General features: G+C 42.8%; 11 protein-coding genes across 11 annotated transcripts; 5 read left to right on the forward strand and 6 right to left on the reverse strand.

Moving 5' to 3' along the window:
- Positions 1 to 94: 94 nt before the first annotated feature.
- On the reverse strand, positions 95 to 2,779 carry K450DRAFT_200200 (uncharacterized protein; the record flags this gene model as incomplete). Its single annotated transcript, XM_051584626.1, has 16 exons — positions 95 to 486; positions 557 to 732; positions 798 to 919; positions 982 to 1,259; positions 1,322 to 1,448; positions 1,487 to 1,531; positions 1,589 to 1,654; positions 1,685 to 1,686; positions 1,749 to 1,811; positions 1,872 to 1,902; positions 1,969 to 2,048; positions 2,078 to 2,216; positions 2,310 to 2,339; positions 2,401 to 2,476; positions 2,536 to 2,613; positions 2,643 to 2,779. 16 exons carry the CDS (start codon positions 2,777 to 2,779, stop codon positions 95 to 97), a joined length of 1,842 nt encoding a protein of 613 aa, XP_051443551.1.
- A 1,520-nt stretch (positions 2,780 to 4,299) lies between these two features.
- K450DRAFT_281603 (uncharacterized protein) lies at positions 4,300 to 5,223 on the forward strand (the record flags this gene model as incomplete). The annotated part of the gene is made up of 1 exon (XM_051593405.1): positions 4,300 to 5,223. One exon carries the CDS (start codon positions 4,300 to 4,302, stop codon positions 5,221 to 5,223), a length of 924 nt encoding a protein of 307 aa, XP_051443552.1.
- Positions 5,224 to 5,572: 349 nt separating this feature from the next.
- On the reverse strand, positions 5,573 to 7,295 carry K450DRAFT_246306 (uncharacterized protein). The gene is made up of 6 exons (XM_051589900.1): positions 7,202 to 7,295; positions 6,672 to 7,110; positions 6,313 to 6,571; positions 6,231 to 6,251; positions 6,144 to 6,167; positions 5,573 to 6,074 (listed from the first exon to the last, which is right to left on the reverse strand). Exons 2-6 carry the CDS (start codon positions 7,097 to 7,099, stop codon positions 5,655 to 5,657), a joined length of 1,152 nt encoding a protein of 383 aa, XP_051443553.1. The 5' UTR covers positions 7,100 to 7,110; positions 7,202 to 7,295; the 3' UTR covers positions 5,573 to 5,654.
- A 13-nt stretch (positions 7,296 to 7,308) lies between these two features.
- K450DRAFT_281605 (uncharacterized protein) lies at positions 7,309 to 9,765 on the reverse strand. Its single transcript, XM_051593406.1, has 8 exons — positions 9,677 to 9,765; positions 9,584 to 9,615; positions 9,384 to 9,500; positions 9,097 to 9,312; positions 8,684 to 9,012; positions 8,098 to 8,603; positions 7,713 to 8,021; positions 7,309 to 7,639 (listed from the first exon to the last, which is right to left on the reverse strand). The coding sequence occupies exons 1-8, from the start codon at positions 9,734 to 9,736 to the stop codon at positions 7,397 to 7,399; spliced, it is 1,812 nt and encodes a 603-aa protein (XP_051443554.1). The 5' UTR covers positions 9,737 to 9,765; the 3' UTR covers positions 7,309 to 7,396.
- A 1,180-nt stretch (positions 9,766 to 10,945) lies between these two features.
- Positions 10,946 to 11,804, forward strand: K450DRAFT_246315 (uncharacterized protein). The gene is made up of 4 exons (XM_051589901.1): positions 10,946 to 11,048; positions 11,133 to 11,270; positions 11,356 to 11,474; positions 11,548 to 11,804. Exons 1-4 carry the CDS (start codon positions 10,959 to 10,961, stop codon positions 11,681 to 11,683), a joined length of 483 nt encoding a protein of 160 aa, XP_051443555.1. The 5' UTR covers positions 10,946 to 10,958; the 3' UTR covers positions 11,684 to 11,804.
- An 845-nt stretch (positions 11,805 to 12,649) lies between these two features.
- Positions 12,650 to 13,422, forward strand: K450DRAFT_246318 (uncharacterized protein). The gene is made up of 3 exons (XM_051589902.1): positions 12,650 to 12,830; positions 12,909 to 12,996; positions 13,061 to 13,422. The coding sequence occupies exons 1-3, from the start codon at positions 12,726 to 12,728 to the stop codon at positions 13,189 to 13,191; spliced, it is 324 nt and encodes a 107-aa protein (XP_051443556.1). The 5' UTR covers positions 12,650 to 12,725; the 3' UTR covers positions 13,192 to 13,422.
- A 40-nt stretch (positions 13,423 to 13,462) lies between these two features.
- On the reverse strand, positions 13,463 to 18,891 carry K450DRAFT_272779 (uncharacterized protein; the record flags this gene model as incomplete). The annotated part of the gene is made up of 13 exons (XM_051593059.1): positions 13,463 to 14,461; positions 14,524 to 14,715; positions 14,791 to 15,237; positions 15,312 to 16,988; positions 17,052 to 17,356; positions 17,420 to 17,578; positions 17,641 to 17,852; positions 17,915 to 18,014; positions 18,082 to 18,237; positions 18,306 to 18,371; positions 18,445 to 18,537; positions 18,607 to 18,823; positions 18,877 to 18,891. The coding sequence occupies 13 exons, from the start codon at positions 18,889 to 18,891 to the stop codon at positions 13,463 to 13,465; spliced, it is 4,638 nt and encodes a 1,545-aa protein (XP_051443557.1).
- A 349-nt stretch (positions 18,892 to 19,240) lies between these two features.
- On the forward strand, positions 19,241 to 21,297 carry K450DRAFT_246324 (uncharacterized protein). Its single transcript, XM_051589903.1, has 7 exons — positions 19,241 to 19,355; positions 19,427 to 19,486; positions 19,549 to 20,118; positions 20,189 to 20,436; positions 20,510 to 20,744; positions 20,809 to 20,994; positions 21,060 to 21,297. Exons 1-7 carry the CDS (start codon positions 19,269 to 19,271, stop codon positions 21,090 to 21,092), a joined length of 1,419 nt encoding a protein of 472 aa, XP_051443558.1. The 5' UTR covers positions 19,241 to 19,268; the 3' UTR covers positions 21,093 to 21,297.
- On the forward strand, positions 20,880 to 23,439 carry K450DRAFT_246327 (uncharacterized protein). The gene is made up of 9 exons (XM_051589904.1): positions 20,880 to 20,994; positions 21,060 to 21,297; positions 21,357 to 21,480; positions 21,546 to 21,603; positions 21,663 to 21,864; positions 21,927 to 22,176; positions 22,247 to 22,406; positions 22,462 to 22,843; positions 22,910 to 23,439. Exons 2-9 carry the CDS (start codon positions 21,227 to 21,229, stop codon positions 23,307 to 23,309), a joined length of 1,647 nt encoding a protein of 548 aa, XP_051443559.1. The 5' UTR covers positions 20,880 to 20,994; positions 21,060 to 21,226; the 3' UTR covers positions 23,310 to 23,439.
- Positions 23,440 to 23,618: 179 nt separating this feature from the next.
- K450DRAFT_246338 (uncharacterized protein) lies at positions 23,619 to 25,211 on the reverse strand. The gene is made up of 6 exons (XM_051589905.1): positions 25,070 to 25,211; positions 24,716 to 25,002; positions 24,578 to 24,646; positions 24,156 to 24,508; positions 23,989 to 24,087; positions 23,619 to 23,917 (listed from the first exon to the last, which is right to left on the reverse strand). The coding sequence occupies exons 1-6, from the start codon at positions 25,192 to 25,194 to the stop codon at positions 23,783 to 23,785; spliced, it is 1,068 nt and encodes a 355-aa protein (XP_051443560.1). The 5' UTR covers positions 25,195 to 25,211; the 3' UTR covers positions 23,619 to 23,782.
- Positions 25,212 to 25,384: 173 nt separating this feature from the next.
- K450DRAFT_301024 (uncharacterized protein) lies at positions 25,385 to 26,405 on the reverse strand. Its single transcript, XM_051593733.1, has 2 exons — positions 26,090 to 26,405; positions 25,385 to 26,016 (listed from the first exon to the last, which is right to left on the reverse strand). Exons 1-2 carry the CDS (start codon positions 26,371 to 26,373, stop codon positions 25,461 to 25,463), a joined length of 840 nt encoding a protein of 279 aa, XP_051443561.1. The 5' UTR covers positions 26,374 to 26,405; the 3' UTR covers positions 25,385 to 25,460.
- Between the last annotated feature and the right edge of the window lie 124 nt (positions 26,406 to 26,529).

A 26,529-nucleotide genomic window follows, 5' to 3' on the forward strand; every position in this document is an offset into this window, starting at 1 on the left:
TTTATACGATGAGAACGTGTTCATGCCAGGTTTATTGTGAATGAATGTATTATATTGTGGGTACAGCAGATGAATGAGTTGTCTATGAAAGCTATTAGCAATTCTTGATATGTTCAGAAGGTTCCGTAGCAGAGTGTTCAATGACGGCTTCCTTCATTTCGGGCTTTTCGGTTTCGACAGGTCGGTATAAGGAATACTGCTTGATAAAGAGAGAAGCTATGAAGCTGACAGATGTCAAGGCAGCCATCACGTACCAAGCAATATGGAAACTGTATACGTAGCAGTTTATGGTTGCACTTTCCTGTTGCGACGTGAGCACTCCTGATCGAATGAAGGTGGTACTTTCGGTAACCTCTGACGTTAACTCTGGGTTCAACGCTGACAGAAGACATGTCATGAGACTATTGTTGATAACAGTAGAGCAAACAGCGATTCCAATAGCGCTTCCCAAATTTTGAATGAACATTCCCAAAGCAGTTACAGACGCTAAGAGATGGAAAGGGGTTAGTGAACATACTATATCCTGATCAAATCCAACACTTTGTATTAAACTTACCCAAGTCCTTTGAATCACATGCAGATTGAATGGCTACGTTGCCACATGCGAAAACCATGCCAGCACCAGCTCCGAACACAATTAGAAAACCATATAGCATGCCGTCAGGAGTTACATCGGTGAGTAAAGCAAGAAGACCTACTCCAGTGGTAACAAGTGCCGTTCCGCACATGAGACTAAAGAGAATTGGATGCTTAGTTTTTGCGCAAATGCTACATAGCATGCATCGGTAAATACTTACATCGGCTTATAGGTATTAAAGCGACCCATGGCGAAGCCCATCAAAGTAGCGACTGAACTGATAGCTGCTTGACTGACAATAAGTCGGACGCCGGACATCATAGCTGAATCTGCTCTTGCAGCCTACAAATCCATAACATTAGCATAGTGAGCTTTGAGGCCGAGCTGAACAGTAAACGAATTACCTGCAAGAACAACGGCAGCTCAATAACAACGGCATTGAAGGCAAAGCCAAAGAAGAACTGCATGATGCAAACGAAGACCACGGTGCGTTTGCGGAACAAACGAAGAGGCACAATAGGTTCTTTAGCGACCTTATGCTCAACAAGGATGAACACCCCTACGAATACAAATCCAACTATTAAGCACGCTAGGACAGGAGCGCTATCCCACGGGTATTGGACGCCACCCATGTTCAATCCGAGTAATATCAATGTTGCCATAATCAAGATAACCACAGTGCCTAAAACAGTTTATAAGATATCTTATCTTCAGTCAATTCTGTAATGCTTCGATAAGACATACCTGCATAATCGATACGCTTCAATTGAACTCGGATGGAAGCATTTTTCTTGGGCTCTTTGAGCGCAATTGCTATCAGGATAGCACCAACAACTCCGAAAGGTATACTGTACATTGGTGAATGGAAAGTCTAACGTTTTCATAGATTACATCTTTCAGTATACTTACTTTATGTAGAAACAATACCTCCACGTCAAATGATCGGTAAATGCGCTAAATATGCCGTTAGCAATGACGCGGTAATTTGTTCCAAGCTTTGAGAAAACTTACCCCTAGAAAGACATTGAAAAATAATTCGATACCATTTAGAAATGTTAATTTCAGATGATCGTAATACTGAGAACGTTTTCTTTATCATCGACTTACGCCTACAATGAATTGTTACTCAAAACGCAAAGCACCATATTCAACGTAGGAAAAGTGTTCTTACCAAGAAGTGGTCCTAATACAGACGCCATTGCAAATACAGCATTTGCAATTGATTGGTATTTTCCTATGATAGTCATTAATATCGCCTCATCACAATACTTTGGGGAGAAGCTGCCCAATTTACCTCGAGATCTCAGGGGGACAACATCGGCAATCTGAGAGCCCGCATTAATTACAACTCCGCATTTCGGTTAACTGTTGAGGTCCTTTCTGTCACTTACCACAATCATGACGACGCAGAAGCATCCGCTACCTCCAGCACCTTGTGACCATAACTCAGCGTTAATAGATACTGGATAGACTTTGAACCGTATTATTCATAACCATTACCTTGCAATGCACGCATGGCGATCAGCATGATCATGCTGTTGCTGACGGCACATAATATAGATCCCAGAAGGAAGATTGCAATAGACACCAGCAGGACATTTCGTCGACCAAAGATATCACTCAACTTTCCATGCAATGGCTATCAATGGTTTCCATTTGCGTCAGTAAAAAAACTTTCTTTCGATTTCCGAGCTTCCCATATTTCCAGATAACGTGAGAGAAAAGTTTTTACCTGCAGAGCGTCGAACGATAGCATGTACGCCTATTCACACAAATTAGTTACGTCTCGTATGTAAAATCCCAAGAATATGTCTAGAGCTTACTGTGGCAATCCAGGATCCCAATTCCAGAGCGTGGAAGTCGGATGCGATGCGGGGGATAGCTGTTGATACAATAGTGCTATGTTGACGGTGAGCATTCATCCATGACATGGTGTGCAGTTTAATTAGATCACTCACGTATCGAGCGCGGCAAGAAATAAGCAGATGGCGACTCTAGGTTTGGTAAAAATAAGCTGGTAAGTGGAAGGATCAATGCTAGATTCTATTCAAGTCCTGCACAGTACCCAATGAACGAGACGATAAGTTGAGGTTTTGTCAATGGGATACCGACTTCGCTTGGATCAAAGGCGTAGTTCTCTTTTTTCATCCCCGGTGATTCCGAGCGTATGGTCGAGCTATCATCCTGCGTTGACCCATCCATGAAGAGAAAGAAGTATTGAGTTACACTGAGAGAGAAGGAAAAAAAAAAAAAAAACCCCCAATCACCGAAAGTAAATTTTATACTGGAAAGTTTTGAATCTCAACCTGAAAACTCCTCCATTGCGACTACCTTTTAATGATCACTGATACCAAATCCCATATTGAAGCACAAGGTTGTAGACAGAATTTTCAAGTGATTGATTCCATACATGGTCGACACTCCGTATCAAAGACCAAGGTTCATCTGAAAGTAGCCCCATAAAGAACAACATCGCTTAGGCAGCTAATGCATGGTTTGACTACTTGAGGTAAAATTTGAGCCGGTATTGTTGCAAATGTGTACCTGTCGAGCACACCAATGAAATTTTTTGCAGTGATGGAGAAGATGGAATGATACCAATAACATCTCTATAAAAATTTTCTGCATTTGTATGAGCAAGTGGTATAATCTCATCCATAAGAGGAACGCCTATCAAATGTCGGACGTTTCGGCCGTTGAGTTCGGCCAATTAGGTTTTAGAAAAATGGTAGGGCAAATATGCCACGGTTTTCGAAGAAGTATGCGATATCGTGCGATCAGGATATCAAAGGGGTCTAGGAAAAGACTCATCCCTCTAAGGATACTGAGTTACCGACATGCTTGGAAGCACATAACTTGATTATAAGGCTATGCGTAACTCTTCGCTCGACGTGTGCTGACGATCAAAGCATTTCTTATTTTTTTTTGTTTCCCTCACCCCTTTTGCTAGTTGAATGTATGATTGAATAATGCGATATGTATATAACATACATGTTGTACAACCAGGATTGGATAGTCACTGGCACTATCATGACTAACCTCTTCTTAGACTATATGTGAACACAAATCATATGCCTATTGTTGAATTATTTGCTTTTTCTAATGTGCTGTGTTGTTTACCGACCTCTTGTCTTAACATGCATATCGTGCAAATAGTACGCAAGTCACAAAAAAGTAGGATTTATGTCAATGTGCCTAAATTGTTTTTGATGTGACTAAGCAATGCAAATTAACAAAATCGCCAGGGAAACTCACAATGCATTTACCGATGTTGACAGCCACTGTGTAAAAGCTAATTTTACCATATGTGTTTAGATTAGAAAGCCCGCACTTTCAAATTGCAAAATGTTTTCTTTCACTAGAGCTATGGCCAGCTGTCGAGGAGCATAGCTATTTGAATATCTTATGTGAATATTGTAAGTGAATGCTTTTAAGCAAAGTATAGATTTTCTTCACTCTATAAAATATTTTCCATCCTTAGCAGATATTCTCACCATTGGTATATGTGCAAGTGGAACTTTAAACAGATGAGTTTTTTTGGCTTTATTCAAACCTGTCTGCATTTTGAAGTTTACCGCAATGTTTTCATACTAAGAAATCTTTAAGAGGCAAAATTGCAATGACAGATCTAACGTAGGGGTCTATATCATGAAATGAAAATGAGAGAAAGTGCATAAAAGAAAGATGAAAGTTTTGATTGTTCATTACTTAGATTCAACAAAATGAAATTCTTTGCTTCTCTAAGCGTTGTCGTTCTATCTGTTTCTGTAGTGGTTGCTGAGGTCGCTAAGGAGAACGTCTCTGGAAACAGTGTGGCCTCCGAAAAACAAGAAAATGTTCAACATCAACAGCTTTGGGCTAGCGATGATCACGGTGAAAAAGACGAGAAAAAGGACAAGGATGACGGTAGTGACCATGGTAACTTTAATGGTTGCGCTGATGGTGACTGCCAAGGATCTGTCGACCGTGCTCTTGCCCACGCTATGGTTCCCTTTGTAATCAATACCTTTACTTCCTCCGTGCCTTGCGCAAGTGGTACCATCAATTTCAACTCTTTACTCCCTACCGCGAGCGCAATTGTACAGGTTGGAACTGGAGTTGGCGCCAAGACTGCTACCGTCAAATGTGGAGGATCCAGTGCCACTGTACTAAATCCATCTGACGTGTGCCCCACTCCAACTAGTGTAGTCAAAACTATTACAGTTTCAGGACAATTGGTGACAATTACTCTCCCAGTCGCGGAAACTATCGTTCAAACACAGATTAATACAGTCACAGGAGCCGGACAAACTGTCACCCAAACATCTACAGTGACATCTACTCAACCTTGTCCATCAACCAAGGCTGCCTGCCCACGGAAAGGCACAGACATATACGTCCGTTGCGATATGCCAATTGTCGATATTGCCAAGAATGCAGAAGGTAACGCCTACTTGGCTGATGAATTTGCTCGACAAGCGGTGGAGGACGGCTGTTTCATGGTAACCGAATGGCGTTCAGACGGAACAAGTCCATCGGTATTCTATAGGGTAGACGTGACCAAACCAGGTGCTGTTTCAGCGTATAGATCGGCGTGTGAATCACATGGCACCTTCCGCTGCTCTGAAAGCTTTTCTGCAAGCGATGATATTTCATGCCCTGCTTAGTATACATATATTAAATTTGTTCTGTGAACGGTCCACGGCACTTGAATTGGAATATGGCGGCTTTAAGATGAAGGTTACAGTGCTTTGAGATTATTTGCGACCCAAAATGATTAAACAATTTAGCTAGAAAATTCGGTTTATGGACCAAGCCAATATATCAGATGTTGTAAGCGTGGCTGCTGGCTGTTGCATGCTCATGGAGAAACGTTACGTTATATTAACAAGGTATCGTGGTTTGAACTCACATTACTAGAGACAGAATCATAAGCACGCTTTATCAGAAATAAATAAGATATAATAAAGGGTATTATAAAACAACCTTTCATAAGGACTCCAGAAATAAGTGGGTTTAGAAATGTTACAGGTTTCGCTGAGACACAAGGATGAAAAAATTACACTGATCAAAGTCTGTCAAGATATGGGACAACATTTTATGCACTGGCTGTCGTCAATCGGATATTGTTAGGGTCATGGCCAACATTGTCCGCTTCTTCTTCATCGCTATCCACCCATTCCATCCAATCCTCAGATGACGGTCTAGGATTGGGATTGAGGAAACCTGTCGTTTCTAAGCTATCTTCCTGTATAACCTCTTCCACAGCTCTTTTGGCAACGAAGTAAACGTAGATCATAACTCCAAAGGCTAGAATACTGCCCAACGCCATTGCTGTGTACCTGAATACTTCCGTAGCAGTATCTGTTGGCTCATCGTCATCTTCTCCCAAGATATGCTTTGCAAATGAGGGTAGAGTTGCCCCTATGTAAACATGAATAGCTATCTTGACAAGGGATATCGCTGTACCTAGTGCGTAATGAGTCAGGGGGATGTTGGTGGCGGAGAACATCACATTCTATTTGAAGCAAGCAACGAGTCAGTGTACGGTTATACCCCCTTGTATAGCCTGTCTCACACAGCTCACCATAATATTGAATGGGTAGGGTGCCTGAAAAACAAGATCGTTAATACCGGTCAACGATCGATATATATGCTATGTTGAAATGCATACCAGTCTGATTAGGACAAAGAGCTGCAAATGACATTGGTTGAGTAACATCATACTGGTCAGAAACACATTTGCAGAAGTTTACCTTGAAGCCTTTCTTTTCCACCGCATGCACAACTGCTTCAAGTCTTGGGTACTTGGACATCATTCTGGTAACTCTTTTCTTGAGCCATCGGCGACTTAGGTAGAAGCACGTAACACTTCCAGCTAAAGCACCAAAGTACGATAATGGAAATCCTCGCCAGAAGCCAAACGTAAACCCTGACAGAGTCTGATAGGTGCCATATCCAATCATCGGGGGAAAGGCGCTGAGGAAGATCAAGGAGCCAATCAAAGCATAGCCACTGCAAGTAAATGAAGTGTGAGTCCAACACCAGTTATTAAAAATTTGGATACCAGGTAGGCATTTTGGGAAATTAAGAAGGCAAAGAATAAAAGACGCACCCTGCTCCCATTCCTTCGACAGCATGACTTAAGTTTTCCAGTCCTTCAAAGACTTGTCGCTTAAAGTGCCATAAAACAATTCCAGTTATCCATGATATCGCTAAGAATCCAATAAAATAGCGATATTGGTATAAGGTGTCTCGAACCGAACGCTCTCCTGTGACGTATGGGGTTAAAGTTGCTCTGAAGGAACCTATTATTTCCTGTAGAAATCCTCTCCATCCTCTACCGCGGTCTCTGGTTGTTCTTTCTCCCACTGCTATCGAGCCTTCTTCCAAAAGCCCAACATTGTCTTCTACCATTTGCCAATCCGTAGTGCTTGGCAAGTTTTCGTTACTTTCACTGACTGGTGATGATGCATTGTCACCAGTAGGCGTGTTTGTTTCTGAATGATTTGGTAAATGTATAGCTCCTTCACTTGGCGTCATTTTTTGGTCGTCTATAGATATATTAACCAGTGGAATGTTGAGATTATAGTGATTATTAAACGATGACCAGTGTCGGTCACATACGCGAACAGCGTTTCATACCGTAGGCAGTTGAGAGTCACATCGTTGTGCACGGACCACTTCAAAGTTGACATTTAAATTGGCAGCACCTGCTTGAAACGATTGGATCATTTTTTTTCCAGACACTTCTCATAAGAAAAAAAAAATCACGTACGAATTTATTACAATCACTCTTATTATTTTTTACTTTGATAAAAATAGAAGATCACAGAAGAATTATTTGAACGTCCAAGGAGCGAATGGGTTAGAGACGGTGCTCAGTAGGTCTTTTAGTTCAGGTGCATGTCTAAGGAGAATGTCCTTGAAAGTGGCATTGCGGACCCAATCAATGCCCTCTTGGGTGTAATATTCTGGGGTAAAGTCGTCCGTAAGAAATCGATCGGTCATCAATCTGCGGGAAGCCATAACCACGAAGACTGTAAAAGTGGTATCTCCGAAAGCCCAACCAGGAGGACGGGGCTAAAAAAAACCGGAAAGGAGTAAATGATCGGCCTATCTGAGTCAAGAGACGTGGAGTGAACGTATTACTTACCATTTCTGCTGCCATTCCGACAAGACAATCAACATCTTCAACGGATTTATAGACAGTCTTCATTTGAGCAATAACTTCTGGATCGGGATTGAGATCTTCCCAAGATTTGAAGGCGGGCAGACCTAGACTTCGTCGGATGTTATTGATACGAGGGACACCACGCTCTCTATCGCGAATCATGTCGACGGTCGAAAGATCAATGCGGGTTGGTGGGTTGTCATAAGGCATAGTGAAGTCCAGCATCGCCTTAGGGTAATTGTTCAGGACCATTGCACCAGAAAATTGCGTACCAAAAGTCGCCAACAAATCCTGGAACATATGGCCAATACATTGTCAATCGGTTGTCAAAAGGAGATCTTTCGATTGATCAGGAGAAAGTGCATACCTTATATTTGTAGTTGTGCATGATGCTTGTAGCCTTGCGGAAAGTCATATCAATCAGAGGAATATCTTCTCCATTGATGGGGTGACCGGTAGCCGAGTCAACAACAGTAATGCCATCCGGGAGGAAAGGATGAAATCGATATACAGCGGTAAACTCCTCAGTGAGACTGAAAGGTACACCATAGAATTTTGCAGGATTTCCTACGATACCATAAGCAGATGGGTGGGAAAGAATACCAGTAGCTCGAAGAGTATCGACCAGAAGCTTTTGGTCTGGGAAAGTATTCTCCAATCCAAACCAGTTCGACTGCAATGCAATGTAGCCAATCTCATCGGACAAAATAGCAGGAGTCCATTCGACAGTGTGAATCTTAGCGTTTACAGCAGTATTGATTAAGCGAGCTTTGTCGTACAGTTCCTGATCGTCCATGTCAGGGTGATGTTCCTTCAAATAGTCGCAGATAGAATTATGCTCCTTTGTAAATAAGTTATGCAACAGTGATAGACCTGTCAAGTTTGTGTGAGAATCATAATTTACATGACTGAACAAAAGTTCCAGACAATAAGTAAAAAAAAGGAGTATGTACCTAGCCACCAATTCTGTTTCATTCCAGTGACTTCCATGCCGTCCACATCGGTAAATAGAAGTCCCTCGTCGTCCAATTTTAGTTTGCCATCAACGTGAGTTCGTATTTTTGCATTAATTTCAGGAGATGTTCCGTATATCTGACTTTGATCCCACCAGTGAGTTTGCTCGTTAGCGAACGACACATGTTTACTTGGGTCATCCCCACTTTGAGAATCGTTGACACTTCGAGGTATAAGCATCTCCGTTTGCTGGGGTCTCCATGGGTCGTCCTCTGGAAGTGGGACATGGATGAACTCTCCAGTTCCAACTCCTCTTTTATGGCTCATCCTAATATAAATTCAAATTAATCAAGGCACGGATAGATGTCGATCACTCTCTGAAAAACCTAAAAATAACGTTAAAAGGACTTACCAATCATGTACTTGGAAATGTACCCAAGCTACGGACATCAAGTTGAGCGTTTCAGCTGCCTTGAATGTATCCCTGACCATCAACTTGTTTGTAGCATCTCTTGGGTTAGGATCCAGTAATCGAGATCCATCATCAATCCATTCAGGAGCACTATTTCTACTAAATCGGTAACCAAGCATGCCCATACTGGGTTGCTCCAGATTATTGCAGCTTCCGCTACAAAAAAGGCGTTAACAAGAAATTTTCTCATCGATCTGTGCTTGCATTCAAAACAGAATATTCATTACTCCAATGTTCTGGCTCGCCGTTCCGCCTCTCCACATTCCCCAGCTGCCGGTGGTTTGGCAGTGTTGCCGACGTATGAATCGTAAAGATGTTTGGAAAGGAGACGCTCTCTTTCAAGACTACATAACCACGAGATCAGTAAACAAATAATGCAGATTTGCTACTAGGTGTCCTATCCCACCAGAAATTTCATCAAGTATACCTTAAATGAATGAGGGCGACGATTAAAGGCAGCTGTAATTAAGAATAGTGAGCTAAATATCACATATCACCAGTCCGCTATGATATGACATACCGTCCACCAGTGTCGAACACCAGTTGCTCCATATAAAATAGTGTTTAGGATGTCAACCATGTCAGTTGTCAGACAATAGGTGTTATGCTAACAACATTGGCGAGAGCCGGCTGTAACTGTGCTTTTATTGTCCTTGTCTATCCCGGCGCTTATGCTTGCTCCTTGTGACATGCTGTTGCGATCACTCCTTACGATTACTCCCGTGATTTTTCTATTGGTACTGGAGAAGATTTTTTTACGCTCTCCTTCACACCCTCCTGATTTGCCAAAAGCCTACCATCCCTATACCGGTAGAAAGTTCGCCGTAGCTCCTGTTGGGAGGCCGTTCAGAAGGCTCGTTTTTGTTCTATCACGATCGTCTTCAACTTTCCATTATGCTGTACGACGCCTTACATAGTGCAATAACGGGTGTTAGCCGTTGTTGGAAAATTTTCAGTGCACTTTCATCAGAAGGGAGGTTAGTTGCCTACTCTCAAAGCAGTTCTTACAAATATAGTAAATGATATCTTATCCGCCTAGGGTGCTTCTTTTTCACCGTGAAAGGACAAACTTTCAACTCACTATCAGACATCTTGTCGACGACATTTATTTCACTCCACTCAGATTGTCTTTGGACACCTAGCCCAACTTGAATTGGAAAATATCCAATTTTCCAGGTCGCAAGGACCTAGCTGCTGACTCCTGTATAAGAAAAAAATAAAAATTCAGGGTCGGCATCCCGCCGGTAAAAGGTTTGAACCTTGTGTGGATAGTGCCCTTCACGTACATGTCATCTGAGTTCACCATTATTAGGGAGGGAGGACCTCTCTCTTTTATGACCAAGCTAACATAAACAAAATGATTACAGGATGCCGGGATTTTTGCAGACGGAGGCTTTGGGTAAACAATCGATGTACATATTGGAAGACATCCATATCATTATCAAGACAAATACCATCTAATCGCATCTTATTGCGGTGCATCCATTGAAAACTGCCCATCGTCATATAAAAGCCTTAAACATGAGTGTATCGATGTTGTTACTAACGACTGTTCTCAGCATGACTTGATTTGAGTATAGTATAGTCATACTGTCGTCGTGCAGCTACATTGTCGTTTGTCTGACTTTTCAAATCCTGCCTCCTTTGAAAACAGTCGGGTCCTGTGGCCAATGATTTTGAAACGAATAAGGCCTTTAATTAGGTAATAGACGTCAGTCGCATATGAACGTCAAGTTGGTTATATATAAAGTTAAAGTCTTGATTTCGAATTCTGCAGTTCTATTTCACACTAAGTTATAAGCATGGAGTTCCCATCGTATGGCGCTTTCGGTTATCCCAATGATCCCAACGAATATATTCAACCGCTACGTGACCTCAAGTCGGCATGGAGTGTAAGCTAAACGTTGACTTGAATACGTGTTACTTGGCTGTATTAACCTCAAACTGGTACGATGTCTTTCTCTCTCTTTATCCAGGCCTTTTTCGCTTTGTGGTTGTTATGGGGGCTTTTCTGGTTCTTGAGACATGCTTTTGGCGACGGTACTCAGACTGCTGATGAAACTGCCGATGCGGAAGCAGCTCAGAAAGGAAGATGGCACCTTGGAGGCTCTCATGTAAGTGCAATGGATTCTATGTCAGGTCAAGCTACATAGTTCGTGTCATTCGAATGCTAGTTCTCACATACAACCTTGGCCACAGCACCGAATCAACAGATCTAGTGAAATGCTGAGAGACTTAGTTTTGCTTCTTCTCGCGTCATTGGCTTTGAATACCTTTGCCGGAGGCATCAGTCGAGCAGTGATGATCTTAAGCTGGATGTAAGTTAATGGGGCCAGACATACATGCTGAAAGTGGATTTTCACAGCGTCTAAATTACTCTGCTTGACACAGTTACTTTGGATTCGCTGTCTTCTGGGCTATCTTTGAAGCAGCGGTTGAGCACCACATTGCTCGATTTATCTTTGCATTCGTATTCTATGGCATTGCCATCGCTATTGCAGCATTGGGCTACCATGACGGCTTCTAGTTAGCGATTGATTATCCAGTTTATTCATGTATGTACCTAACTACGTATTAAGTGTTGCCGCACTTGCAGTTTCAATTGAGCTAGTAATCATAATAAATTTAATATGGCAGTTCTTATTTTTATCCCTTCAAATATAACAACACTACCAAAGGGATTAAGGGTCAGTGTATTCGGCAATCCGAACAAAGCGGAGGTACATCAATCCATTAAGGCGTGCCCCTTGCAAGCTTCATTGAAAATGGTTTTATTAAACCACGTTCTGACCAATACAACATTACTTGAGAGAAATTGTCAAGAAGTGGAAAAATTACACAGGGGAATTACCTCTTGTACAGTGTTTGAAACTGGCGCTAACTTTCATTAATAATGTGATCCCTTGCATCAATGACCCTGCAAGCACGACTCAGTTAAAGCAGTCGTACAACTAGTAGCAGCTCTTCTATGCAATGCAGCTTATAGCAGAATTTGGGCGCGCCCTAAATCAATACAATTTTTCTTAAAACATAGGTTAGCGCAATATCTGTTGTACAGCACTTCAGGTCGTGATATTCACTTCTGTAGGGTAAATTCAGTTGTCCCGTGTACGTTGAGAAGTCGTTAACACGATTGGCTATAGAGTTTTCAAAGAGTAGACTTTACCCGTGCGCTCAAATATTGAAAGGGTGTTTCATAGGGAAACAGTTGTGCAGGTTATGGCCTTCCTCTCTTCCAAGCTAATGTCCCTGAATCAGCACTGTTCTCCTGTTTTAAAGCACGATTGGTGGTTATAAAATTTTCTACCGGTGGACGAATCGTTATGATGTGTGGGTACTAGCAGACCTTATCAAATTTGTTATCTATAATGTATGAAGCAGCATTCGTTCTTCGTTTCTCGAGGCACCCTCTCTAGTCGGTCGCGAAGCAGCCATTGTATGGCTTGGTCAGCCATCGTATCGAGAGTGTCTGAGTGCGGACTTGAATTTTTTTTTTTTTTTTTTTTTTTTTCGGTTCTCTGTCGCTGTAGTAGATTCATTTTGAACAGTTACAGCATCCATAAGTTAACATGCTGTTCTGTCCCTCCTGTGCAAACATTCTCCTTATCGACCAGGACGGTGGTCAGGCCTTCAACTGTCAAACCTGCCCCTACACCTTCCAAATTCGCGATGTGGTAAGCGATCTCCTTCCTTGCATTGAAGACACTATTGTCATGATTCAAGACAAACTAAAGCATTCCTTCCACATTCAGCATACTGCAAGAAAAGCACTAAAGCGTAAGGAAGTCGATGATGTTCTTGGAGGTGCAGCAGCATGGGAAAACGTTGATTCGACTGAAGGTAGGTTGACATTTGGGCAAGTTGAGAACACCTTTACCATTGGATTATTAACCGTTCACTGTAGTGGAATGCGAAAAGTGTGGAAATGGCCGAGCATACTTCATGCAGATTCAAATTCGATCAGCGGACGAACCAATGTCTATATTTTACAAATGCACAAATGATAAGTGTCAAAATCAATGGAGAGAAGGTTAAAGCATTGTCTCTCCCACTTAATCTGTACCTTAGAATTATACCTTACCGATCCATTCAACCACCAAAAGTGTATCAATGCACATTCAACTCGAAGGGTTTTTCATTTTTGTCGAACATCTTTCATTGATGTAGAAACAGCCCTGATATAGTTTGTATTATTCATGAATATTGCGATGTTTTAAAGTTTAAATAGTAAAAGGAAGGAAGAATGTTGCAGAAATTACACAATATTTTTTTGGGGGTGATTTTGCATTATAAAGCATCTTAGCGCTTATTTACTTTCTGTAATCGACTGTGCCTTCATAGATACTGCTTCAAGGCTATGGATCATGGAGTCGTACCCTTCTTCATCAGAAGAATCCATGACTTTGTTGGCTTGTACTGGAGTTCGTACTGGTGTAGTTCGGGCAGGCGATCGAACCTGCGACCGTGCTGGAGATCGGGAAGGAGGGGGTGGAGTACTGTCATTCTGTCTTAGCGTAGAAGATGAGCCTTTGTGGCTAAGAATTTCTTCATCGCTATCATTGTCATCAGAGCTATCAAATGATCGATCCTGCCATTTCGAAAGATTGCTCAGCTCGCTGTTGATTGACTTCATAATGTTGGGACCTCGAGGTTTGTTGGCTGGGTCAGGGATGTATTTGAGACTGCCAGGTCGGCTACTCTCTCCTTCTGAAGATTCAATGGCGCTATATTCCGTATCATCATCTTTTGGGGCATGTTTTTGGTTGGTATGGCGACGACCATCCTCGTCCTCTGATTCATTCATTTGATCCAATAGCAACTCAATTTTGCGTTGCGAATCTTGGTACTGTCGCTTAAGCAAATCTCGCTCAGATTTTAAGGACTGAATAGAGCCATTTTGTTCCTGTAATTGTTGTTCCAGCTGTTGTCTTTCTATGGCCCATTTTTCGGATTCTTCCGATTTTTGGTTCTTCATAGCGATATCCAACTCCTTTCTCAGCTTGGTGTTGGTCTGTGTGGACAATTCGAGTTCAGCAGAAGCTTGTTCAATTTGCTTGGTCAAAGATTGTATTTCCAAGTTCAGCTCTCTTGCTGCTCTCCGCGTTTCTTTCTTGTGCTCGCTATGTTTGCCCTTCAGTCGATTGCATTCTGCTATCAGCTGATCGCGCTCGTCCTGAAGTACTTCCAGTTGGTCCGTGAGAGCCTGAGCTTTGGAGACTGATCCACTAGCGGATTCTTGTATGTGAGAGAGATTGTGGTGAAGTTGTTCTATCTTGTTATCTAATGCGGCTCTTTCTGACTCCCACTACAGAGGTATTTAAGTATTTTGAAGGATAAGATAATCTCTTTACAAGGGACAATACGTACCTCGGCCTGTGCTTCTTCTAATCTGCCTCGTTCCACAGAGTTAACTTTATGGTTATCTTGCATCTCCTTTAGTTGATAGGTTAGTTTTTTATTTGTTTCCTCAAGTTCTTGAAGGGCAGATGATAGCTGGTTGAGCTTGGATTCGGTATCAGCAGCTTCCTTCTTCACTGTTTCCAAAGCATCCTCTGAAGTCTAAGAATTTAAATGGTCAGTATTCATACGCTGAAGTCTTCCTCAAAAATACACTTCAGGGAACTGCTTGCTTACATGAGCCATATCGCTAGCAATGAGGTTTTCCTTTTCGAGTTGACGAATCTTGGCTTCATAGATTTGAGAAGCCTCTTGCAGTTCAAGTCTGGCATCCGACTCGTTTCTTCTAGCTTCTGTCACTGCACGTTCCAACTCCATTAATGTCGCTTTGGTTCTGGTAATTTCTGCATTATTGGTAGCGTCCTTCGATACAGCCAGTGTCTTCAATTCAGAATGTAGACGTGCAACTTCAGCTGCAGCATGTTTAGCCTTATCACTTGCTTGGCGTTCTGATCCTTCCAGATTGTGGCATCTGGATTCCCACATAGACACAGATTCCTTGAGCTCTCGAATAGTGCGCCTGGTAGATTGGTCCAAATCGGACAGTTCTTTCTGTAACTCCTGGAGCTTAGAAGCTGATTCAGAATGACCAGACGTTGAAGGAACATCACTAATCTCAAAGCCCTGAAAGATTGGTGAATATGATCAGTTAATGAGAAGATCCTCCCACAGTTAACTGTCTCAGTTCTCTTTCTTACCTTTTGGATCATTGCTTCCTTCATTATACCAAGCTTGATCTCGTTATCCTCCAATATGCGAGTGGTTTCAATCAAGCTACTCTCCTTCTCCATCATGGAAGTTCTCATTTTCTCATTCTCATCCTCGCTATCAGCAAGTTTTTGTTTGAGAGAGGCAACCTCACTACGTAATTTGATAGATGAAGCTTCCAACTGAGAGATCTTGATAGTGGCATCCGATAATGCAGTTGGTGAAACTTCAGTAGCCAAGGCTCTGTTCAATTGAGTGGTTAAATCGGCGATGCGAGCTGTGCTGTCACGAACTTGAGCTTCTGCTTGCAAAGTTCGCGTGTGCAAATTTGAAAGTTCTTCCACCGCCCTAGTGTGAGCCTGTTGGGCATCGTCAGCTCTTGCATTGGCGTCAGCTACACGGTCTTCTGCTGACTGTCTTGCATGCTGGTCATGATTTACTTTTTTCTGCATTTGCTGAAGCTTCTTTTGCAACGTTTCGTTCTCTGACAGTGCATGCACCAACCTATCTTCCAGCTCTTTTGCACGTGCTGTTTCAATACTAGCGAGCTCGTCTGCTTGTCGGGACTGAATTGCAGTGTACTTGGACCTGAAATAGGCTGCTTCCTGTAATGCTGCTGTGCGCATTTTCTCAGCTTGAATGACCTGTTGACATGCTCCTTGCGACTGGTGCCCAATGCTTAATTTAACCTTGCGCAGTTCCGTCTTGAGTCTCACCAGTTGATCAAAGAGTTTGGCTTGATCAGAGTTTTGATCATCCAGGTTCATTAGAACATTTTCTACGTCTTCTGGAACTTCATCATCCAATTTGGCCCTGAGTTTGCGTGCCAATGAAACTTCAGTTCTCCACCATTGCTCCTTCTTCTTCATTTCCAAAATAATAGCATCCTTAGCCTTGAGTTCACGTGTATAATTGGCTCGCTCCTCATGAATGTGTGAAGCAGCCTGATCGTCTTTCAAAGAATGAGATCGACTCGTTGTCGGCTTCACTGAGGTATCTACCATGTTTCGAACCGTCAGTGGTGACTCAGCTCTAGCATGCTCTAAAGTCATAGGTATAGGCGTCCTTGGTGATGGCGATGGGGAAGCGCTATGGATGTCGCGCATTTGATCTGGGGTGGGAATGTGCGATTTTGGACGCCTTTCTGCAGGGATACCGGTAGATCCATTTGAAGGGAGCTGAATTTCGCCACCTTGGGGTATCGCGATAGTGTTCCTGAACTTTTGGCCGCCAATATCAACACCTTCGCGTGAAGGTCTTGGTGGGGTGCTATGATTTGCAAAGCCGTTTGCAGTTGGTGATGCTCTACTTGGAGGACGCTGCATACCTGGATGCTGTGCTGGGCCCCCGGGACTTTGATGGTTAGGGGTAGATGGAGGTGGAATCCCGGGAGAAGACGTAAGTCCATCGTACAAATCATCGGTATCGATGGTAATGGAGTCAGACCGCTCCAATCTTCTTTCCAAGTCTTCCCGGCTGTTAAGGTTACCGTTAGCGTGTCCATTTGGATATCCATGTCCATTAGGGTGAAGTTCACCACCTGGCGTACCAGGTGGAGACATAACTTCCTTTCTTGGCTCACTGTCTACAAAGGGCATTGGAGATGTTGGCCTGTTGCGGCGAAGCACAGCGTCTGGGATCATGGATGCATGCCGGAATGGTCGTCCCTGTGGAGTGTAAATGTGAGTATACGAGATACCCCTTTCGCCCATTTATTTTTAGATACTTACGTTTGGACCAGTGGGAGCATTGCCAGGATGAAGAGAAAGCGTGTTTCCTCTTCCCGATTGAGGTTGTCGATTGTCAGGGAAAGATTGATTTTGTGGGGTTATTGGGGAGTCAGACCGAGGTGGCATGTTGGATTGCCGTGCATGTGCCAGGTTTGATGGATGATAACCAGTAGTAGGAGATGAGGCTTCGTTCTGGAGCCCTCTGGTAGGGGATGGACTACCGCCGTTGATAGCTGCTAACTCTGGATTTCTCGCTGAGGTTGGTGAAGATGGAGCTTGAGTAGTTTCCGGGTACTTGATTTTGGCTGCAAACAGTACAAAGTTGGTAATTGGGATTATGCGGCCAAGCCAAACACACTGTTACTTACTGGTATCCAAGATATATATCATAGTGGCATCTTCTGACTTCATACCACTGGCAGGCTCACCACCCATCACATAAATCTTCTCCTTCTGTGCAGTCAGTGTATGGCCAGAGCGAGGAGTGGGAGCAGGTCCCATATTTTGGAACATGTACCATCGTCTGTCTACAACCCATTGAGTTCATAAAAAACCCCAAATCAGATAATTACAGCACTTCAATACTTACTGGTAACCTTGAATGCACACAAATCTCCGAGCAACTGGCCATCCGAACCTCGCCCACCGAAAACATAGATAACATCATCCACAACGGCAGCTGATGCTCCATCTCGTGGTGCCGGTATGTATCCCAAAGCAGCGATCTGCTCCCAGTATCCAGTATTCAAGTCAAAGCACCATATGTCGTTGTAGACAGTTCTACCATCATTTCCTGAAAAGCTGTTGACTGGATTAAGTCGACAGTACTGGCATTCATTGGAATTGAAATAGTCAACACTTACATATATAGCTTATTATTGACTAAAGCAGAAACGTGATTAGCTCTGGGCGATGGACCTTCGTTTTGAGGTTGGAGCACTCTCCATCTTGGTCCGGAGTTAACTATAGCAATTTGAGTTACAACGTTAAATTGATGTATATTGCACTCAAAAAAACAAGCTAGACTTACGGGCATTGACATCGAAATGTAAAAGTTCGTTGTAATATACTCCATCGCATTCTCCTCCCCAGACGTACATGTTCATTCCGTGCAAAATGGCAGAATGACCAGATCTACCGTGAGGCGGCCGGACATCCATGCGAATGGTGGACCACTGCTTGGTACCTTCAGGTGTATACATTAAGTTAACTTGTCCTCTGAGCTTTTCTCTCTATTATAGAACGCTGACTCACCAAGATTCAAGATGTACAGGTTCTCATCCGTAGCCTCTTCAACATTTTTAGGTTCTCCGCCATATACTAAGTGATGATATTTGTATGTTTTCAGAACGCAGTGACATGCTTCGATTCGAAAACTGAAATAGTAACTTACCAAGCAATTGATTTGCAAAGCTGATTGCTGTATGATAGGATCTGGCAGGAGGATAATCGCCTGATGCACTATAGTTGGAAGTTGACCCGGTGGCTAAAGCAATTACGGTCAAAAAAAGCACATTGTAGCAGCAGCGAGTCGAACATATTGACATGCACATACCTGGATCAAACATGAAGATGTCTTTTTTGCCAGAGCCTTTCGCTATTCCTCCATGGACGACAAAAGTCTCGGTAGTAGAAACAGCTTGGACAACGTGCCCATATCTTGGGAGGGCAGGACCAGAAGACTTTTTCTGGGACCAAGGATAGGCAACCTTGTCGGATTGTTTTGTAAACTTGGAAAACAATGACATGTCTTTGATTCCAGAATTCAAATGCTTCCCATCAATAAATGATGAATGGTTGAATGAAATGGTGTAAAAAATCCAACAGCTCTCAACTGCATTTGGTAAAAGTGCGTGTAACCGGAGTACAAAGAGTGGAGCTTGCTAACCCCGAAGCATTCAGTATGCAGCCACTCAGCCAGCTAGAAGACGATAGAATCAAGAGAATCATTCTCAGTGTTCCTTGAACTATTGAGAAATTCATAGTTTCGATGAAAGTTGTATGGCTACGAAGCGCTTATTTGTGTGCTGCTAAATTTTATCAACAATTGTACCTTATTTGTCGCAGTTTCAAATGGCTCAACGTGCAATCTATTGTTTCCAAGAAAAAATTCAATAATTGTACAATTCGTGATGTCAGATCCACCTGTCGTCGTAATTCCAAAGGCACTGACCGCGTCTGCGTAAAGCACTCGATTCATTACTACTGAACACAACTATGTCAGACGGCAAACTAGAGAAAATGGATAAGGACTTTAGTCCTCAGGTAGACCAGCTTCTTCCGGAGACTGAGAGCCTCCAACAGGTAAGATTACCTACGTATTTCTTGAAATGCAGGGGATCGCGATAACTGACATGTTCTTTTATCTGCTTTAGCAAGGAAAGCTTCAGGAAGCCTTGGAGAAACTCTTGGTTCTCGAGAAACAAGCTCGTATGGTAAGCAGTGTGGGAATGTCAAGGGTTTTGCTCGACATGGTGACACTAAACCAAAGTTATAGGCTGCAGATCAGTCATCTACTGGTCGAATCCTCGTTCAAGTAGTCAAGTTATGCTACGAAGCTCGCGATTGGAAATTGCTTAACGAACACGTTATACTTTTGTCAAAGAAGCATGGCCAGCTCAAGGGGGTATGTAATTCCACTTTATACCCACGTATTACTACATCAAATATGACAATCGTGTTAACGAACGCATCGCTTGAACAGGCAACTACCAAAATGGTGCAAGAAGCCATGTCACATCTTGATGACACTCCCGACATGGAAACGAAACTAGAACTCATTGACACACTTCGTACAGTTACAGAGGGCAAAATTTTTGTAGAAGTTGAGAGAGCAAGGTTGACGAGAATGCTTTCCAAGATCAGAGAAGATGAAGGAAAGATCGACGAGGCAGCAGATATCTTGCAGGAGTTGCAAGTGGAGACATTTGGATCTATGGAAAAGCGAGAGAAAACCGACTTCATCTTGGAACAAATGAGATTACTCCTCGCCAAGCGTGATTACACTAGAACTCAGATTATGTCCAAGAAAATTAATACTCGATTTTTCAAGGAGGAAGAAAATGAGGTACAGATTCAAGCGACTTCTTGAATATGCGTACAGAGATCTTTTACTGATGACTTGTTTTGACATTCAGGATTTGAAACTTCGATTCTACGATCTGATGATACAACACGCCATGCACGAAGAGCAATATCTCAATGTCTGTAAATTTTATCGAGCAGTGTACGATACCAAATCAATCCAAGATGACGAAAAGAAATGGACTGAAGTTCTCAAGAATGTTATTTTGTTCATTGTCCTTGCACCTTATGACAATGAACAATCTGATCTCTTGCACCGTATATACAGCGACCCCAATGTCAGCAAGATCCAATTGTACAAGTAAGCAGCTGATCTTGTTCGTGTAATGGGCACCAGAAGAGCGATCTCTAATTGTTTTTTTATGTTGCTGTAGTGACCTTGCAAAATGCTTTGTAACGAATGAGTTGATGCGCTGGCCAAAGATTGAGGAGATATATGGATCCACATTGAAGGAGACCGAAGTGTTTTCACCAAAAGACGAGGCGGGTCAAAAGCGATGGAGCGAACTCCATAAGCGAGTGATTGAGCACAATATCCGAGTTATTGCTAAATATTACACACGCATCACTACCAAGCGATTAACGCAGTTGCTAGATTTGAACGAACAGGTACATTATCGCTGGTGTGGATACCTCAACTTGCATGTGGCTAACTAATTATGTTTTACAATAGGACGCCGAAGAATTCTTGTCCAAACTGGTCGTTTCCAAAACCATTCATGCCAAAATTGATCGACCAGCCGGTATCATATCTTTCCAAGTCAACAAGACTGCAAACCAGATTCTGAATGACTGGTCAAGCGATATCAACTCACTATTGGGACTGATAGAAAAGACATGCCATTTGATTTCGAAAGAGGTAATTGTCTGCAATTGTTTTTTGAGTACTAGCGCATCATTGGTATACTGAGACTTTTATTATAGGAAATGGTGCACAGTATTGCTAAAGCTATGTAAAGCAGCTGCTGAACCGTTGAGTCATGGCTTGTCAAATTTGTAACGTCACGTCGTGACTGCTCTTTCTCCCAACAACTTGAATAAAATAAACCTTCTCGCAATACCAGTCTCCTCTCAGCATAAAATAATAGATCATGAGTGCGGAAGAACAATCCAACGCTCAAATTGAAGAGCTTACGCAGAGAACCGAAGAAGTTGTCTTGGGGTAAGCGTCCTGACTACGCTCTCTTTGATTTGAGGTTTGTATACTGACTTCATCTCCAGCGAGGATGGCAAGCCATTGTCAAAGAAGGCCTTGAAAAAGCTCGAGAAGGAACGAGAAAAGGCGGCACGAAAGGCCGAAACTGCAGCCAGAGTTGCTCAAGAGCAAGCTGCCAACGAAGGACCTGTAAGTTTGATTTAGCAAACGTTGTTGGGCTATTACGATCGCAGAAGGTTGACCGAATAAACTAGGATGTCTCTGCTGGAAAGTACGGCAAGTTGCCTATGAACCAGTCACAAGAGCGTACCGGTAAGTAGGGATTTATGTATGTAACCCCATTATTATGTTGGTACTAATCTTCACTGTAGGCCGTCACCGTGAGGATATCACCAAGATCAACGCCCCCCGTGCTGGTGAAACCATCTTGTTTCGCGCTAGAATCCAAACTTCTCGTGCCAAAAGCTCCAAGCTGTGCTTTTTTGTTTTCCGTCAAGGCGTCTCCACCATCCAGGGTATTCTCACCACTGATGATGACAAGGCTAGCAAGCAAATGATCAAATTCTGCTCAAAGTAAGTAGCAAAATCCGTTCATCCTCGATCAGGCGACTTGCCATATTGACATTTGACCATAGCATTCCTGTCGAGTCCATTGTCCTGGTTGAAGCTGATATCGTTAAGGCTGCTGAGGATATCAAGAGCTGTACTATCAGTGATGCTGAATTGATGATCAAGCAACTCCATATCATCTCCGAAGCTGAACCCCGTCTTCCTTTCTCTTTGGAAGATGCATCTCGTCCTGAGTCTGAAATGGAGAAGGAAGACGCTCAGTTCTCCCGTGTCGCTCTTGACACTCGCCTGAACAACCGCGTCCTTGATTTGAGAGTAAGGCATTTATCCGTCATAACTGTGAGGTTGTCCATGTCGTAATTAAGCTCTTTCTTTGTTCCGTTAGACCACTACTGGAAATGCCATTTTCAAAATCCAATCCGGTGTTTGCCACCTTTTCCGTGACTTCTTGTACAAGCGTGGATTCACCGAGATTCACACCCCCAAGATTATTGCTACTCCATCAGAAGGTGGTGCCAATGTCTTCAGCATCAAGTACTTCAACAGTAAGTTGTCATTGAAAGTTATGGAGTGTATCACCATGTAATAACCTGAAAATAGCCGAGGCCTATCTCGCCCAATCTCCTCAGTTGTACAAACAAATGGCCATTGCTGGTGACTTCAACCGTGTCTTCGAAATCGGCCCCGTTTTCCGCGCTGAAAACAGCAATACCCATCGCCATATGACAGAATTCGTTGGTCTTGATATGGAAATGGCTTTCGAAGAGCATTACCATGAAGTAATGGATGTCTTTGACGAAATGTTTGTCAGCATCTTTACCGGTTTGAAGGAATTGTTCAACACTGAACTTGAGGCTGTCAAGCGCCAGATGCCATTTGAGGATTTTGAGTTCTTGCCCAAGTCCCTCAGATTGAACTTTGCTGATGGTATCGCTATGCTTCGCGAAGCCGGCGTAGAGATTGGTGACTACGACGATATGAGGTCAGTGAAGGAAAGGCTTTTGCTTTGGTAGAAGAAGGACTGCGTTCTAATATGTTTCTTTTACAGCACTGAACAAGAGAGATTCCTCGGAAAGCTCGTTAAGGAAAAGTACCACACCGATTTCTACATGCTCGACAAGTTCCCATTGGCTGTGCGTCCATTCTATACCATGCCCGATCCTGAGAATCCCAACTACTCCAACTCATACGATTTCTTCATGCGTGGCGAGGAAATTCTCTCCGGAGCGCAACGTATCCACGATGCCAAGTTCTTAGAAGAGCGATGCAAGGTCCACGGTGTCGACATGGCCCACATCCAACCTTATCTTGATGCTTTCAAGATTGCTGCTCCTCCTCACGCTGGTGGTGGTATCGGTCTTGAGCGTGTTGTTATGCTTTACATGGGACTTGGTAACATTCGCCGATCCAGCATGTTCCCCCGTGACCCCAAGCGTTTAGAACCATAAAGTATATAAATGACATATCAATGAAAAATCAATAAAAGCCTTGACCTCCTGCAAAACTATACGCTGCTTCAATCCACATGAAATCAGCGTGCTGCCAATCCGCAACAGCGTTCATACAGGCATCCTCTTACGATACTAAGCGAAACCCCTACCCCAGTACCCTATAAAATGGAAAAAAACAAAGAAAGTAAGATTGAGTTACATGCTTAGTATTGAGTATACGCAAGTCACTAACACATTTCATGTGATTGCTTGTCTTTCATAACTGGTTCTTGTATACATCTAATTGTTGTTCTACCCACTACATCCCTTGAGGGTATTTAGCCTAAGCGACTCTTTGCATCATGCGAAGCCTCTTTGCATCAATTAACTCGTGAATTGATCTATTTTGCCCTTCACTCGCACCATCGTTTTAAAATGTGTCAATATGTGATGTTTTATGCAATAGGCGAAATGTACAATAAAAAATGGTTCTATCTACGTCCCTTCTTCTTGGACTTTGATTTCATATGGCGTCGTTGCTTTTGGAATCGGTTCATATCACCCGCTTCATCCATATTATCAAACAACCCTTGATCTTCCCGTGATCGCTTTTCTCCGCGAGGACCCTGTAACATTAACAAATATGGCAATTTAGCACTATATCACTTTTGTCAGGCTATATCTTGACCTAACATACCTCATCTCGCTTTCTTCTGTTCATAACATTTCTCATACGCTCATTCTCCTGCTCTTCCACATCTTGAATTCCAACGAGATTGCTGAAATCATTGAGGTTCTAATGTACAATATAATATTAGCATTGGCAGTGTATAATAAACATATGCGATGAAGTGAGATTCTCACATCGAATTCATTATCGAAGCGCATTCTATTGTTGTTTTGGAGTCGCTTCTTCTCCTTTCGTGTGACAGCAAGACGAACGTAATTGTTCTCTTCGTATTTATCCTTCTCCTGGATATGTCGATCAAGGCTGTCACCGAAGCCCATGCCTTCATTGACACCACCCAAAGCGTCCACTTCTTCTGGGCGATCATCCATCTCGGCCATCAAGTCTCGCATAATACGAGAGCGTGATGCCTTCTCAACAAGACGGCTCGCGTTCTTTTCTTTTCTAGATGATTTGCGAAGATCTTCATCGTATGTAACAGGTGCGAGTTTAGGTGGTCTATACACACCAGATTTGTCGGTAACTTCATCTACAAGGCAAGAAGCAATTTAGAGATTGGCAGGGACTTTCAAAACATCACTGTCTAATATAATCGTACCTTCTTCCTCATCTCCAGCCTTGTTTACCAGATCCATTGGGTTAGGTTTGAAAGCAAGAGGATCGCTAACTGTTCAGGTATATGGATTAAAATCCGTACATTCAAGTTATCACTCAGCTGATGACCAAAAAACCATACCTGCAGATGCCGCACCATTGTTCGTCTCGTTATCCTGATCTCCAACCACCGCTGTCCGTACAACCTTGTCTATTTGGTATTTCAATTTCTGCTCAACAGGCTTCATCTTTTCCAGCATAACTCGAAGCTCAATCAATGACTGGACGACGGGGTGTGATTCCACTTGCTTTCCGGAAAGTTTGAGCTGGATTATGAAAGCCAAGTTGGCAATATACTGAAGAAGTAGCTGGTATTTTACTTCCAAAAACGATATGCCTTTCGACGTTTTGATTTCTCCATCGGCAACTCTACATGGCAAAGAAATGTAAGTTTCCAGGGATCAATCAGATTGTGCATTACAGAGCTATGACCTACTTTTGTAATATAGGCTTCAGCTGGTTTTGGACCTCATCAATTTTTGACTCGAGATCTTTCATTAGTTGGGGGAATTTTGCCGCATCGCTTGACATTTTAGTGTTATGTTCGACAAGCGAAGGCATGAGATCTTTAAAGCACACTGAAAAACTTGCAAAAAAATGAAGCCAGCCAACTGAAAAATTGGGAAAAAACTGTGACTGTTTCTTAAAGATTGGAATTTCAAAGAGTATCACGGCCGACTGTTTCAAATAAAATAATCTATAATTTATTGTTATTTATAATGAAAGATGCTAAAACGTGTATAATAGTAAGCTTTGTAATAAAATTATCAGTAAAACAATGAATTTTGCTTTACGATAGAGCCTACGGCATCTATAGTGTAAAAGTTCTATTGCTTGATGGTATTGAGAAAGTCGATCAAAGCAGTGACTACACCTTCAGGGTTATCCAATGTACTGACGTGGCCGGCATTGGGAATAGAAACCAAAGATATGTGTGGATTAGCTATATCCCGGTTGTACCATTCAATCATTGAAGTATTTGTCAGCCCATCCAATTGGCCATAGAGGAGTAATTCTGGTATGTTCAATCTAGTGTAAGTCGGATCATCTACTACTACTTCTGCACAGGCTTTCATAGCTTTCACAATCTCAGCATCACCGGATTCAGAGAGCTCTCGATAAATTTCTTGTCGAGCAATGGTATTGTTTGAGGTATTCAGGATAGCATTGAACGAAGCATTATTGTCACCTGCAATGAGAGTGTCCAGCGGGGTGGCCAGGTAGTATTGCATCCAAGGTAGCAGAACCTCGTTTGGTCCACAATCCATGGCGATAAGTGCTTTAGTTCTGTTAGGGTATACTTTTGCAAACTGTTGTGCCACCATACCACCCATGGAGAGACCAGCCTGCAAAACGGCTTGTTTGGACGGTATTTGTAGATCACTGCAAGTGAAAGAACGCAATAGTATAGTTAGCTAGCAGCTTATTTAAAAGCATCTAGTCAGCTTTTTCTTACTTCATCATAGAAATCATGTCTTGGAGCATAAGGTCAAAGGTAATAGTACAGCTTCCCCGGGCAGTGACGTTGGACACTTGACTCATGCCCTGGCACCGAGGGTCGTAAGTCACTACACGATGGCCAGCAAGAAGAAGGGGTAAAACTTGAGCGTCAAAAGAATGGTGGTCCAGTCCAGCGCCAGGGGTAAAAATTATGATGTCGCCATTGGGATTGACAGAGAACCCACTCCGCCAGTATTGGATAGGAGGGCTTGCAGACTTGACAGTGCCTTGAAGGAACATATCACTCTTCCAGCTGTCTTGCGTTGTGGTTGCTGTAGTGAGAGCGAAAAGAGCAGAGAGTGTCCAGAGAAGTAGCATGTTCTTGAAAGAGATGGTGTGAGAGAGTAACCATCACCTTCGCTTTTTAAGCTCATGGGGAAATATTTTTATCACCTA

The sequence above is a fragment of the Umbelopsis ramanniana genome, assembly GCF_025399195.1.
Source record: "Umbelopsis ramanniana AG unplaced genomic scaffold K450scaffold_37, whole genome shotgun sequence".
Taxonomy (NCBI): Eukaryota; Fungi; Mucoromycota; class Umbelopsidomycetes; order Umbelopsidales; family Umbelopsidaceae; genus Umbelopsis; species Umbelopsis ramanniana.